The 16,160-nt window shown below is 40.8% G+C and overlaps 1 protein-coding gene across 3 annotated transcripts in view; it reads left to right on the top strand.

Moving 5' to 3' along the window:
* The window catches only part of CPQ (carboxypeptidase Q), a 526,376-nt gene that overhangs the window by 238,985 nt on the left and 271,231 nt on the right, over nt 1–16,160 (top strand). For all 3 annotated transcript variants that reach the window (XM_061123718.1, XM_061123716.1, XM_061123715.1), the window contains exon 4: nt 4,340–4,547. In XM_061123718.1, the coding sequence (XP_060979701.1) occupies nt 4,340–4,547 (208 nt within the window). The remainder of the gene's footprint in view (nt 1–4,339; nt 4,548–16,160) is intronic.

Below are 16,160 nucleotides of genomic sequence, written 5' to 3'. Positions count from 1 at the left end.
CATTTGAAGTACAAAAGTTTAATGTTTTGATGATTCAATTTATCTCTTTTTTCTTTTGTTGCTTATGACTTGTATGTTGTATCTAAGAAACAATTTCCTTACCTGAGATTGTGAAGTTTTATAGTTTTAGCTCTTACATTTGGGTCTATGATTCCTTCATATTTTATGTGATATAGGGGTGCAATTTCATTATTTTTCATGCAGGTATCTGGATGGCTCCAGCACCATTTGTGGAAATACTTTTCATCCCCTCTGAATTATTTTGACCCTCTTGTTGAAAATGAATTGACCATGCTTATAAAGTTTATTTCTCAATTCTCAATTCTATTTTATTGATCATTATATCTATCTTTATACCAGTACTATCCTTTTAATTACTATAGATTTGTAGTGTGTTTTTAAATGTGGAAGTGTGACTCCACCAATTTTGTTCCACTTTTTCAACTTGTGCTAGTTATTTTGAGTCCCTCGCTTTTCCATATGAGTTTTGGAATCAACTTGTAAATTTCTTCAAAAAAGGCAGCTAGAATTTGATAGGGAGTGCACTGAATCTGTAAATAAATTGGGGGACTATTGCCATCTTAAGAGGGCTTCCCTGGTGGCTCAGTCAGTAAAGAATCTGCCTGCAATGCAGGAGATGGAGGTTCAATCCCTGGTTTAGGAAGGTCTCCTGGAGGAGGGCGTGGCAACCCACTCCAGTATTCCTGCCTGGAGAATCCCGTGGACTGAGGATCCTGACAGGCTACATTCCATAGGGTCGAAAAGATTTGTACACAGCTGAAGCGGCTCAGCACAGCACGCACACACCATCTTAAGAATATGAAGTCTTCCGATCCATAAACACAGGGCACTTTTCATTTGGATCTTCTTTATTTCAACATTTTGCAGTTTTCATTGTGCAAATCTCGCACATCTTTTGTTAAATTTATTTGTAGTATTTTATTCCTTTTGTTGCTAGTGAAAAAGCGATTGTTCATTTTCAGATTGCTCATTGCTGTGCTGTGCTTAGTCACTTAGTTGTGTCCAACTCTTTTCAACCCCATGGACTGTAGCCCGCCAGGCTCCTCTGTCCATGGGATTCTCCAGGCAAGAATACTGGGGTGGGTTGCCATGCAACTCCAGGGCATCTTCCCAACCCAGGGATCGAACTCAGGTGTCCCTCATTTCTACTGTATTGCTACTATACTGTATCGTCTATTACTACTGTACAATTGATTTTTGTATATTGATATTACATCCTGCAACTTGCTGTACTTGCTCATTAGTTCTAGTAGTTTTTTTGTGTGTGTGATTCCTTATGATTTTCTATATATTTGACCATCCAGTTTTACTTCTTTCTTCCCATCTAGATTTCTTTTATTTCTTTTTCTTGTCTAATTTTTCTAGCTAGAACCTCTAGTTTGGTGTTGAATAGAGTGGTCAGAACAGACATCTTAGTCTTGTTTTTTGATCTCAAGGGGAAAGTATTTAGTCTTCTACCACTAATTAAGATGTTTGTTATGGGTCTTTTATAGATAGTTTTTATTGAGTTGAGGAAGTTCCCTTCCATTTTTAGTTTGTTGAGTGTTTTTATTATGAAAGAGGATTAGATTTTTTCCAAGGCTTAGTCAGTATCTATTGAGATGATCATGTGATTTTTATCTTTTATTACGTTATTATAACATACTACATTGACTGACTTTTTGATATTAAATCAGTTGCATTCCTGAGTAAACTCCTTTGGTCATGGTGTTTTCATATGTTGCTGCATCGGTCTGTTTTAGTTTCTCTCTCTCTTTTTTTGCCTTTATACTCATAAGCGATTTTGGACTGTAGTTTTCTTTCCTAGCAGTGTCTATGTCTGGTTTTGTTAGTAGTGGTAGTAGCCTTGTAGAATGAGCTGGGAAGCATTCCCTTCCCTTGTATCTTTTGAAGACTTTGCAAGGGATTGGTATTAATCTGTAAATGTTCTTATTTTGATTTTTTTTTTACAGCTTCCTTTGTCATTTATGCTTTGTTATTGTTAAATTGCACATGGGGCTTGTAAATGGGGTCAGGGAGCTGATGTTTACACTGATCATCTCCTGTAGGACAATTGACAGTGACAATACAGAACTTTAACCAGAATTATTGAGTCATCTTTCTGTCTACTTCTACTAAACAGTGCTGAGTACTCCACCACGAGAGCACATGCTTAATTATAGAAATAAATTAGAAGCATTTTATATCTTGAATTCAGTACCACAGTTGGAAAATGCCATTTTCCTCAGTAGAGCTATGGGTGTATGCCCAGTTCACTGTACCTGGATTAAGAACTCTTACCTGCAACTTATTAGTGCCAATTTGTTTGGAAACATTATTTAAAAGAGCCTATTAAGAAGTGTTACACTGACCTTCTTTCGAGTCAGAGAGCCTGAGAACAAGGAGAGTTTGTTGGATCCTAGACATCACGTAAGGTAATATGAATAATAAATATTTAGATTGTCTTCCTACATGTTTCAAAATACTTTTGGTCATTAATCACTCTACCAAGTCAGTGGGGAAAATTAACACTGAAGAAATAATAATAATAACAACTAGTGTTTACTAAGTAATTCCTATGTGCCAAGCACTTTTAAATCCTTTACATATGCTATCTCTTTTATTCCTCATAGCAATCTCATGAAGTCAGTGCTAATATTATTCTCCACGTTTCAGATGTGGAAACTCAGAAACAGAGAGATGATCCAAGCTGCTTGGTATCAGGCAGGCAGAGAGTGGCAGAGCCAGGATCTGACCTGGGTTATGTGACTCCATAGCCTTCCCTAAATCAGAAGTCAGAGTGGATCAGACATATTCTGGAACAGAGATTCAGATTCAGGCTTTGTTTTATAAGTTTTAGATTTAAAAGTCATTTGTCTCTCTCTTATGAAGGATAAAATTTCCAGCCAACATTTAAGAAATGTCTATAAAGAATGTGCTTAGATGGTCCTAAGGACTTGAGCTGACACAGTCTCTCTCAGCAAAATTAATGTAATAGATAAATTAGTATGATAAATATTTAACATTTATCAAGTGCTTACTATATTCTAGGGTAAGTGATATGTTTGTATAAATTAACTAAATTTGCAAAATAACTATGAAGTGGATATTATAATTACCATCTTCAATCACAGATGAAACCAGTGAAGCACAGATGTATAACTTGAGTGCATGCATCCTCAGTCATTTCAGTCATGTCCGACTCTTTGTGACCCTAGGGACCATCACCCACCAGGCTCCTCTATCCATGGGATTCTCCAAGTGAGAATACTGGAGTGGGTTGTCATGCCCTCCTCCAGGGGATCTTCCTGACCCAGGAATCCAACCTGGGTCTCCTGCATTGCAGGCAGATTCTTTACCCGCTGAGCCACCAGAGAAGTCTGATGTATAATTTGCCCAAGGCCAATTAGTAATAAGTGGCACAGTCCAGATTTGAATCCAGAATCTCTATCCTTAATCACTGTGCCATGCAGTTTCTCTAAGTCAGTAAGTCATCACCTAATACGTGGTCACGAGAATATAGTCACACCAAGAAAGCAATGGTAAGACTGCATCATCATGTCTGTGCATGTGAAGATTGAAGTCACTTCTCCAGGAGAGAAATGTGTTATGGCTAAAAGGAGGAGAAACACTTTTCTCTGAATATGAGACAACTTGAAGCAAGTATGGAAATATTAAAAAAAATTTTAGTTTGTTTAAGGAGGCTCTTAGCTTGTGCTTCCACGGAAGACAGGAATAGACTGATGGGATACAGGGAGCATTCATAAGCCTTTTTCTTGTAGTGGTGACATCACCGGACCTGGGTTTATTTGGCACTTTTCCTCATGGAAACACAAACATTTCCTCCGACATTGTTCTATGGTTTTCCTGCAGGTCATTCTACACTTATGCAGGGCTACATTGCCGACCTCTGTGTTCGGGTGGGAAGACAGCAGCACTCGAGCCAGACCAGAGAGCCAGGTGTGTCTACGCCAGTTTGTGGGTCCTCTGGTCTGTAGCTGCAATAGTTTTGTCCCCTCAAACACATGTGTTCACTTCTTGGTCTTGAAGACACTGAGTTTTAAGCAATTTGCAACTTTTTAAAGGATTATTCAAATTATCAAAATACATTATATGGAATGTTTTCAATGAAATTATTATTAAACTGAAGTTTCTAAGTTATTTTTATTAAAAAAAATACCTTCACATCAAAAGCAAGTAAACCAATATTGCCCACCCTTTCCATTCCTCACATGCAAACAAAGACCAGTGAAAATCAAATGTCAAATACAGGGGCTTTTAAAAAATATGTTTGGTCCATTTCCACTATCAAGGTAACCTGGTGACTTCTTTTCTCAAGTCCTCACACAGGTATTCAGGAATACCAGAATGGTGTGCCAAAGATCCCAACAGCTTGTATTACGGTGGAAGACGCAGAGATGATGTCAAGAATGGCTTCTCGCGGGAACAGAATTGTCATTCAGCTGAAGATGGGGGCAAAGAGCTATCCAGATGCTGATTCCTTCAACACGGTGGCAGAGATCACTGGGAGCAAGTATCCGGAGCAGGTGAGTGAAGACAAAGGAAAGGGATGGACTGTCTGGGAACAGGATATTGCAGTCAAGTTTCAGTTTTTAGAAACAGTTTAGGGAAGAGAGCACGGATCTTCAGAGCTGATCCTCATAGACTCATGAAAGGCAGACACTTCATACACACACCCACCCACACACACACACACACACACACACACACACACAAGGCTCCCCTGGTGGCTCAGATGGTAAAGAATCTACCTGCAATGCGGGAGACTCAGGTTTGATCCCTGGGTGGGGAAGATCTCCTGGAGAAGGAACTGGCAACCCACTCCAGTATTCTTGCCTGGGAAATCCCATGGACCAAGGAGCCTGGAGGACTACAGTCCCTGGGGTTGCAAAGAACAGCTGAGCAACTCATACACACACACACACACACACATTTTCCCTATTAAAAGTTTACTATACTGAATGAACAAGGGCAGGACTAACCGAAGGGCAAAACATGACCTGCTGTGTGGAAGTTCAACTCTGAATAGCTGAGGGCGGTATTTGCCCATTTGTGTTGTATTTCTTCCATTTGGAACCAGCTTGGTATTTGAGATCATGCCAGTAGTTGATAGTATGCTTATTGTGTGACTTGTCTTACTTCATCTTTTCAAAGCTCTGTGAAGTAGGTCCATTTTCTTCTTTTTACAGATGAGGAAAAATAATCTAGAAGGAAACTCTCTTGCCTAAGGTCCATACAGCTAGTAAATGGCTGAGCAGGGACTCAGACCCAGGACCTTGTGAATATTAAACCAAACTGTAGGCCACAGTTTATGTGAAATCTTTAGAGGTGTTTTTTTGTTTGTTTGTTTTGGTTTTGTTTTAAAAAATCAAATAGTCCTAGATGTATATTCAAACTCTATACTAGCTGAAGATTAAATAACTTCATTGAGTTACTTATTCTCTAAGAGAATTTATCTACAAAGAAGAGGAAGAACAGGATTATTGTGAGGACTAGATTAGATAATGAACATCCAGTAGCCTCCTAATACAGTGTTTGTCGTGTAACAGGCACTCACTGAATGTTAGGTTTTCTTCCTATGACATCCAGTGTACAAAAAAAACAGCTTTTATAAGCTTTCTGGTATGAATCTTATTTATTAGTAGGTATCGGAATTCTGAAAGTAGTCCCTAAAATAAAGCTGTTTGGGAAGTTTAGATTTGTATTTTGTTTAAGGAGATCAATGGAGTGAAAGAACAAGTGCACGGTGTTGGAGAAACTTCTGCATGTGTCCTAGCTTGGGGCCTCTCTCAGACTTAAGGGCTGTGCTGCAGTCCAGATTCATATTAAGTTCAGAACCCCTTTTCTCTCTTCCTAAATGAATTGTTCCCAGGGCCGGGGCATGCCTCAACGCTGGGGTTATAAGCCACAGATATAGTGGAAAAGCAAGATCTCAGTAGGACCAGAGAAGTCAGACAGCCATAGCGAAATTGTAGTTTTAAGTGTTGAGAAAAGAAACAAGCCCCTTGTCTCTTCAGGAAACAGAAGTGATAGAAGAGCCAAGAGTCCAGGTTCCAGGAACTGAATAGTCAAGACCCCTTGGAGTGTAATCCTTACTGTCAGTACCTCCAGGACAAAATGTTTCTACGTTAAGGTTGCTGATCCAGGTGGGAAGGGTGTAGGATTTTATTTTATCAGCTGTCCAGATGCGCCGCTGGTTCTAGCCTAAGGACAGGAGGCAAGGCGAGAGTGAGTTATCAGAACCTTAGTCTGAAATGGCCAGTGGGTGTCAGGGTCTGTGGCTAAAGCATTAGAACAGAGGCATTCTCAGGCAGCAGCAGCTGGAAGGTTGAGGTGGTGCTGGCTCAGAGCTTCCCAGGAGCCACTGGCATCTTCCCGCTACACATGCTCAGCCTACTCCTCAGCCTTGCAGGAATGTTTTTTCAATCAGTTTTACTGAGGTATAGTTCACATAAAATAAGCTTACCAAATTAAAGTGTACAATTCCGTGAGTGTTGAAAAATGCACCCAGTAATATAACCCCAACCATAATGGAGAATATTTTCCTCACCCTAAATGTTCCCTTGGGCCTCCTTGCAGTCCATCTCTTCTACTCCCCTGTTCCCGAGGGACACAATCTGCTTCCTGGAACCATAGCTCTTTCTCCTCTAGAATTTCCTGTAGATAGACTCATGTACGTGGGGTCTTTCACACTGGCTTCACTCACTCAGCATAATGCTTTTGAGGTTTATCCACGTTGTATCTGCTTCTCATTCCTTTATTCTGCTGAGTAATATTTCATTGTGAGGCTAGACCACAATGTGTTTATCCATTCACCAAGGATGATGGACATTTTGGTGGTTTCTAGTTTTTGACTGTTATGAATAAAGCTTTTGTGAACATTCTTGCATAAATCTTCTCCTGGCCATATGTTTTCCTTCTTTATAAACAACAACAACAAGTGCCTCGGAGTGGAATTGCAAGGCTTGCCTGGATCTTAGCACCCTAATCTCTGTAAAGATGCTTCAGTCTGTATTCTGTGGGGTAGCACCTTCTCCAGGTGGGTGATGGACCATTGCAGAGAGGTCCTGGGAATCAGGATTTCATCTCAATCACAGAGTTGCATAGCATTCCAAGAGTTAGTTATAAATACTTTGTTACCTAGATGTAAAAGATGGAAGATTAGCAAAAGGTCTCCCACAGAGAAGTCACAGCATTACCTCCCCAGAAGGAGTGTGGGTGAGTGCTGTGGAGTGAAGTCCACGTGGCTGTGTGTGAGGGGGGTGTCTGCCTTACAGTCTGCCTGGAACCACAGAGGGTGTCTAGGCTGTGAAGGGAAGCCGAAAGCGTGTGTTTTCCCCCTAGGGGTTAGGCAACGTAATGAACCTGAGTAAGCACAGTGCATCCCTGACAAAGCCTCCTCGGGGACTCTCCCCTCGTTCCGCCACTTTATGCCATTGCTGGACCGCCATCTCCCACCAGAGCTTGTTGCAGATGCCACGAGCCTTCCGTTTACTTTCTGCCTTTTTTTCCCTAACGCCGATCCCAGAATTTGGCAGGCAGTGGCTTCTCCATACATATTTTATTTCAGTGAAATGAGAGAAGTTTAAAAAAAGAGGAGAAAATGAATGGATGATTTTCTTAATCTCTATTCTTTTTAAATCCAGAAGTTTTCCTGCCTATTTAGAACATTGGTTGTCCATGGGCATATTGGACATCACCCCTAAATGCATTTCTATGTGGCTAAACTCGAGTTCCCTCCCTCACACCTGACACCCCATCTTAATTTCTTGTCTCTATTAAAGGAACCATATTTACTTATGAGCACAGTTGAGAGACTTCAAATTATTTTTCATTCTCTCCTCTCTATTACTGTCCTACAGTTAAGAACCATATCCTATTCAGTCTACTTTCAACCTATTTAAAAAAAAAAATCTATTCCTGCTTTGTCTTTATGTTGTTATTGTTCTAATTCAGGCCCTTGAAATTTCCCTCCTGACTTTCTTTTCTTCTATTCTTTTTCTACTTCTGCATTTTTGCAATGCAATTCAGTTATCTTTTAAAATGCCAGTCTCAAAGTGGAGTTTCCAAGCTGTCAAGTCCCTCCCTTGTCCCCTATAAGATAAGTTATGGCTGATTCATGTCAATGTATGACAAAAACCACTACAATATTGTAAAGTAATTAACCTCCAACTAATAAAAAAATGGAAAAAAAAAAGATCTTAAAAAAAAAAGTTATGATAAAGGTAAATGCTGGGACTTTCATGGCAGTCCAGTGGTTGAGACTTCACCTTCCCGTGCAGGAGGTGCAGGTACCATCCCTGGTTGGGGAGGGATGCCTCACAGTCAAAAAGCCAAAACATAAAACAGAAGCAGTATTGTAATAAATTCAATACAGATTTGGAATCGAACTGGGATCTCCTGCATTGCAAGTGGATTCTTTACCAACTAAGCTGCAGGGAAGCTCCCCCCCCCAAAAAAAAATAAAAGTAAAGTAAAGGTAAATGCTGAAGTGAGTGATCAGAGGTGAGGAAGACAGAGGAAAAGAGATCACATTGGGAAAAGTTTAGGGGAGTTAAGTAGGAGGCAGTTATGGTTAAATTATATAGTAGTATTCATAAATGAGTAGAAAATTAGAATGAAGAAAGGGGGAAAAGAGATGTATGTATGGTGGAGATCCCATACCACCTAAGACCCACTCTTTCATTGGCTAGTGAGGGAGTTCAGCTCTCCTAAATTCTGACAAACTTTTCTAAAATCATTTAGCTTTATTTTTAATTTGAATTTTAATAAAATTTTAATTTTAAATTAGTATGTTGACGATGACATAAATGTTGGTCTTGATAGTTTACGTTGACCTATTTATCCCTGACATGTCCTTGCTACCTTGCTGCTTATTAATGACTGAGGAACAATGCTAAATAGTGCTGAACAAACCAGTTGCAGTGGATATTATTGCTAAAAATGAAGAGGATATGGTTTGAAACTATCATTATTCTGCCTGCAGCTAAGCATCGTGGGTGACCTGAAAGTGGTCTAACACCCAGGCAGTGGCCGATACTCTTTGGCTCTGACACCCACCTTATATCTCAAACAGGCATAGCACCTTGATGAAAGGAAAGCATTTAACACATAAAGAATCCTTCTTATTTGGCCCAAGATCTATGGACAACATGTTGTGAATCTTGGCTCTAGAAAAGTGTATATATGATTAATGAAGCCTTAGTTACAGAACCCTGTTACATAGTGCAGACATAAGCCTTGACTGAATTAACCACGGGCTTTAAAAAATGCCAGTTATACAAATACTTTATTGGAATTCGATATATGAAAAGGCAGAATAAGGGTATTATAGACACAAATCCTACCCGCTTCCTAAAAACCCCGCAAAATGGTTCCTCTAGGCCTGGAATTCTCTCTCCACTCTTCCCTCTTCTGAAATTGCTCCTCTGTGATTTGGGCGTGTTGTGCAGGGTTCAGCAGACCTGAACACTTTGAGGGGGTGCGTTTCACTGGCGAAAAGCAGGTCGCAGGAAGCTCTGACATTAGGCCATTTTTTTAAATATTAATTTTTATTGAAACATAGTTGTTTTACAATGTTGTGTTAGTTTCTGCTGTACAACAGTGTATCAGTATATAGATAATTTCCTTTTATGAATTTCCTTTCCATTTCAGTTCAGTTCAGTTGCTCAGTCGCCTCTGACTCTTTGTGACCCCTTGGACTGCAACATGCCAGGCCTCCCTGTCCATCACCAATTCCCAGAGCTTGCTCAAACTCATGTCCATCAAGTCAGTGATGCCACCCAACCATCTCATCCTCTGTCATCCCCTTTTCCTCCCACCTTCAATCTTTCCCAGCATCAGGGTCTTTTCCAATGAGTCACTTCTTCACATCAGGTAGTCACAGTATTGGAGTTTCAACTTCAGCATCAGTCCTTCCAATGAATATTCAGGGTTGATTTCCTTTAGGATTGACTAGTTGGATCTCCTTGCAGTGCAAGGGACTTTTAAGAGTCTTCTCCAATACCACAGTGCAAAAGCATCAATTCTTCGGCTCTCAGCTTTCTTTATCAGAGAAGGCAATGGCAACCCACTCCAGTACTCTTGCCTGGCAAATCCCATGGATGGAGGAGCCTTGTAGGCTGCAGTCCATGGGGTCGCTAAGAGTCGGACACAACTGAGTGACTTCCCTTTCACTTTTCATTTTCATGCATTGGAGAAGGAAATGGCAACCCACTCCAGTGTTCTTACCTGGAGAATCCCAGGGACGGGGGATCCTGGCGGGCTGCCGTCTCTGGAGTCGCACAGAGTCGGACACGACTGAAGCGACTTAGCAGCAGCAACAGCAGCAGCTTTCTTTATAGTCATGCATGCATACATGACCACTGGAAAAACCATAGCTTTGACTAGACGGACCTTTATTGGCAAAGTAATGTCTGTGCTTTTTAATATGTTGTCTAGTTTGGTCATAGCTTTTCTTCCAAGGAGCAAGAGTCCTTTAATTTCATGGCTGCAGTCACCATCTGCAGTAATTTTGGAGTCCCTCCCCCAAAATAAAGTCTCTTTATTTTTTGGAACTCCAAAAAAATAAGGTCTGTCACTGTTTCCATTGTTTCCCCATCTCTTTGCCATGAGGTTTCCCCATGTACATGCCATTGTTTCCTCATCTACACGCCATAAATGAAAATGCCTCTCCATTTAGGTTACCACAGAGCATTGAGTAGAATTTCCTGTGCTACACAGTAGGTTCTCATGAGTTATCTGTTTTAAATATAGTAGTGTTCATATGTCAATCCCAATCTAATAATTCATCCCACCCTCACCCCATTTGGAATTTACATGTCTGTTCTCTATGTCTGTGTCTCTATTTCTGCTCTTCAAATAAGCCTATCTGTATCATCCTTCTAAATTCTGCATATATATGGTATTATATGATATTTGTTTTTCTCTTTCTGACTTACTTCAGTCTGTTTGACAGTCTCTAGGTCCATCTGTGTCTCTGCAAATGGCACAATTTTATTCCTTTTATGGCTGAGTAATATTCCATTGTATATTTGTATTACATCTTCTTTATCTATTCCTCTATTGATAGACACTTATGTTGCTTCCATATCCTAGCTACTGTATTAATAAATAGTGCTGCAGTGAACATTGGGGTGCATGTATCTTTTGGAATTATGATTTTCTCCCAGTGTATGCCCAGGAGTGAGATTGCTGGGTCATATGGTAGTTCTATTTATAGTTTTTTAAAGAATCTCAATACTGTTCTCCAATTTACATTCCCACCAACCATGTAGGAGGTTTCCCTTTTCTCCACATCTTCTCCAGCATATATTTTTTGTAAATTTTTTGATGATGGCCATTCTGACTGGTGTGAGATGATACCTCATGGTAGTTTTGTTTTGCATTTCTCCAATAATTAGTGATGTTGAACATTTCTTTCATGTGTTTTTTGGCCATCTGTGTGACATTAGGCCTTGGGACTCCTTTCTCTCAGACAGCTTTACCCCTGGGAAATCACTGTATTTGTGAGGCCCATCCATGGTTGAGAATGAATCTGAGAGGGTGGGAATGAGGGCTCCTTGACTTCTGAGCTGATCCTCCCTGGCCTTAAAATAGCCAGGTTATTCTACTTCCATTTATTAAAGAGCGAATGTGCATTGGAAGATTCATAGGAAACTTATTGCCATTCATGAATAGGTTTTATTTGTTAGTAAGTCAATAGAGGGTATCGCACCTATCAGAGGAGTCTTACATAAGTGAGACAGACAGGTAAGGCTCTTAGCACTCAGCACCCATTCCCTGACCTGCAGACGGGGAAACTGAATCTGAGCGACTTCGTCCAAGGAAACACAACAAATGTGTGATAGGTCACATCTGGAAGGTGACTACAGGTTTCCTGACTCCCATTTCTTTCTACCTCAAAGATACTCCATTGTGCCTGGGTGCATTTTAGCTGGACAGATAGTGTGTAAATCTGTGGGGTTTTGTTGATTCATGATTCAAGTCATGCTATGCCTGCTAAGTCATTATTTGTGTCTTTCTCTTGTGCTTTTTCTTCGATGTCACTTTCCTGGGCATGAAGAACTCTCAGATATACTGGCCCTTGTTGCCTTGCAGTTTCCTTAGAGCACCCATGAGGATTGTTACCTGGGGAACCCGCCTGTGCTTGGTCCATTCTTGCTACTCATCCTCTCTCCATTGAGTCTGATCTGGGTCTCAGTCTCTTTAGCTCCCTGCCCCTTTGGAGGAGGAGCTGATGGATGCAGCACTTCTTTGGTGTCAGTGACACTTTATGATGCCCTCTTCCCCCGTGCCCCTGTTTATACACCTTTACCCTCACCAATCAGGTAGTCTGGTGTTTCTGTTTTAGCAAAAGACCAGAGACAAAGACAAGATAGATCTACTGCCAATCTCATCATCTAAAAAACACTTTTTTTGGGAAATAATTTTAAGCTCCCAAGAATTTGCAAAAATAGTGCAGGAAGCTTGGGTGTATCCTTTGTTCAGCTTCCCCAGTGATGACATCTCAGAGAACGGTGGCACAGAAACCCAATGAGGAGACCCTCTGAAGACACTCCCGAGAGTGAGCCTCTTTCCTGGAAAGCAGAGGCTGCCTGTGAGCAACCTCTGTGGAGCCCCCAGTGTAGGTGGGTCCCCGTGCTAGCATCACCCCACACGGCCCTTTCCCAGGCTTCGTTTATGATCCTTCCAGGGCCTCCCACTCAAACAAGCAAACACAGAAGGAGGGTTGTGCTCAAACTGACATGACTGGGACCTGGGACCAGGGCCCCGGGGCAGCTGTTGGGGAGACTCACCGAGAGCAGAGTCTCTTGCGCTGGCTGAAGGCTGGCCGGTTGCTATTGCTCCTCAGTGATCCCCTAGGCCTTATTCTGAGGTCTTGCTTAGTAAATGCAGTATTTTAAAAAGTTAATACATTCAAGAATTCTTCCGAAGGAATGGTACGTAAAGAAGAGTGTTTGGGTTTTTTTTTTTTCTGGTTGATAATATCCAAACCCATTTCAGTAAAGCCTTGATGGGGGAGCAGGGTTTTTTGTTTTTTTTTTTTTTTAATCTAAGCCTTTTTCCAACAGCAGTTATTTTCAGGGATTGAAAGGACAATTTCATTTTCATATGCCGGTATTATTTCAAATATAATGCAGCACTATGCAGGCTAGCGGGAAATGTTGAAAGGAAAGCTCTAGTCTGTTCACTGGACTGTTTGCTTTTTCTTTTGTTTAGTGTGGGGCAGAGTTTCTCAGCGTCATCACTATTGATATTTGAGGCCAGATAGTTCTTTGTTGTGGGAGGCCGTGGTTTACATTGTGGAATATTTAGCAGCGTTCTCCGTCTGTCCCCTACTCCCCAGCCGAGACCATCAAAGATGTCTCTAGGCGCTGCTAGTTGTCCCCTGAGGGACAGAGGTCACTGCACATGGAGAGTCACTGGTGTGGACTCATGCAAAGGACTCACTGGGTGGGAGTTGCCAGGCCTTGTTTCTGGTTTTATTTCTGCCACAAATAACCTGAGCGACTTTGGGCCACTTAATCCTTCAAAGACAGAATGGGGGACTTTGTCTGGAAAAGCTCAAAGGTCATTTCCAGCCTTAAAATTCCATTCTTAAAAAAAAAAGAAGAAAAACCTGGAGATTATCAGGAGCTTGACAGTGCAGACTGTGTGCCCTCAGATGCTCAGATACAGCGGGAGCCCTTTCAGTCTTTCACAGAGTAGGGGTGTTGGTAGGTGTTCTTTTCTTTTTTTAAAGAAAACATTCTGTGTTCAAATACAGTCAGGAACTCTTCTATTGAGAAAAGTTAAACAAACACCCCACTTTTTTTAAAAAAGAATTTCTTAAGCCTTGAATGTGCTGATGTGCACTGGAAATCTCTAAGAGGTCGTTTTGCAATAATCCCCAAACTTTCTGAGAAACAGGAGAAACGAGGAGTAAGATCTATCGGATAGTTTATATTTTGGTGTTTTTTATATTCTTCCCATTTTCAACTATTCATTCATTCATTCAACACACATCTATAGAATATGCGGTGTGTGTCAGGCACTAGGGTTACAGCAGTAGCATTGGGTGGGCACTGTGGTTAGAAATGTAGCTTGTAGAATTCACATCCTGCCTCTGACATTCTGTTGGTAGGTTACTATGCCTCTCTGACCCTCAATAAATGTTAGCCTTCTTTGGAGAGGGGAGAGCTTATGCCGAAGTAAGGAACTGAGAATCAGGAGGGACTAACCACAGAAGACTGGCCTGCCCCTCGAAGGGCTGGGCTTTGGCCTGTTAGTAGCAGGGAGGGACTGAAAGGTGTGGTCAGCAATAGATTTTTCATTTTGATTCACTCTACCCACTGTATGTATTTGAGGGACAAAGACTAAAATTCAGCCAGGAGATTAGCTGGATTTGAAGAGAGATAGTTGAAATAGTGTTGGAAAAGAGGAGATGGATTCAGGAAATATTTAAGAAATAAAATTGGCAAGAGTTGTTAAAGTTTGGAGAGAAGAAAAAGTGCAGTTTGGGTGACTTGGAGAATTTACTCACTAATTCTGCAGGAATTTACCGAGGAATTCTGCATAGAATTTACTCTACGTTGGTATATTAATTTGCCCTCAGTAATTTGTGAGGTTTCTTGGTAGAGACAGGGAGTTAAACAAATAGCTGCAGTAACAGGTGCTAAGTGCTATAATATGGTAGCCAAGTGGTATGATGGGGAGAACCATCGTGGTCAAGGAGGCCAAGGAAGACTTTCTGGTGAGATCCAACTTATTCCTACAGCAGAATAGTTGACCATGAAGGGTTAACCGCGCAAAAGGTTATGGGGATGGAGTAGGGATGGGGAATATTCCAAGCAGAAGGAGTAGTGTATGTGAAAGTCCGAAGAGTAATGTTATTCTTTTTTAAGGAGTGTAATGTGACCTCCTGTAATTTCCCAATCAATTTGATAATGAACTTTGTATTCATGGAGCTAAGGCATAAAATAACCTAAAGAAAAAGGCATGGCCTATTTCCTGTATATGTGTTTTTAAAAATACATGATTGAAAAGCTTAGCAATCCCTTTGGAAACTGCCTTAACACTGATGCTGTCAAGACCCCTGCTGAAGGAATAAACAAAACTTGATTGACCTGATGGACAAACTCATTCCATACATAATTGAATAGTTAGAGGCTGTGCAGCAAAAGCAGCTTTCCTTTCATCTAAATACATAGTCTGGTGATTTGTAAAACCTTCTTAATGGGTACAGCAAGTTATTCTGCCTGGGTGGGAGCCTTTTTACTCACTTAAGCAGCTGTTTAAACTTTCATAAGCAAAGTAATTATTAAATCTTTCATGAACATATTGGTTGGAACATTTGTTCGCATCTTAACCTTGAGTTGGAAAGTTTTGAGGGCTGGGGTTAAAGAGTTTTAAACTGGGAAATTTCATTCTTTTTTTCTTTCTTATTATAAACTTTTTATGGCTTAGAACCAGCCAACCTAAATCATGGTAGGAAAAAATGCGTGTGTGGCAAGTGTAAGACATTTCATTGTTTATTTTTCAAATTTCTGAAATGTGCTCATAGCTGTGCATGCCTCCGGGCTCATAAAGACAGCAAATGGAAATAGCTCAAGCCAGACAGGCTGTTTTAGATAGATAGCCACCCAGGTAGACAAGGTAAGCCTGGAAGAGCTCTTTTTCCTGGACCCAGTAAGTCATCCTGGAGTGCAAAATGGGACTGGAAAGCAGGGAGGTGCCATCTGTCATGGGTCTGAATACCTTTCCCTTGTTAATAATGGAGCCATTTCATAATAATCATATGATGAATAATAATACACATTAATGGAGTACTTACAATGTGAAGGCAGTATTCTAGATGTTTCTCATGTATTATTGCGTTTGATCTTCATTATGACCTTGTCAAATAATCAGTGCTGTTATCCCCATGTTACATATGAATAAACTGAGGCTTAGGGAGTTCAGAGTTCAGAAGCTTCCAAGTGGCAGACATAAATTTAACCCAAGTCTGTCCCAAGTCTGTTCCCAGAACCTGTGCTCTGAGCAATTCATGGTCCTGTACTTCTTAATAACTTTCTGTTCTAGTTTGTGCCATACAGCTGTTTAAAAATTTCCTCTGTTTAACCTGAAATGAAAAGAAAATCAGGACAACTGTCCGTATC

This window comes from Dama dama, chromosome 21, assembly GCF_033118175.1.
Source record: "Dama dama isolate Ldn47 chromosome 21, ASM3311817v1, whole genome shotgun sequence".
Classification (NCBI taxonomy): domain Eukaryota; kingdom Metazoa; phylum Chordata; class Mammalia; order Artiodactyla; family Cervidae; genus Dama; species Dama dama.
The sequence above is the reverse complement of the archived record's forward strand: the minus strand, read 5'-3'. Positions and strand labels throughout refer to the sequence as shown.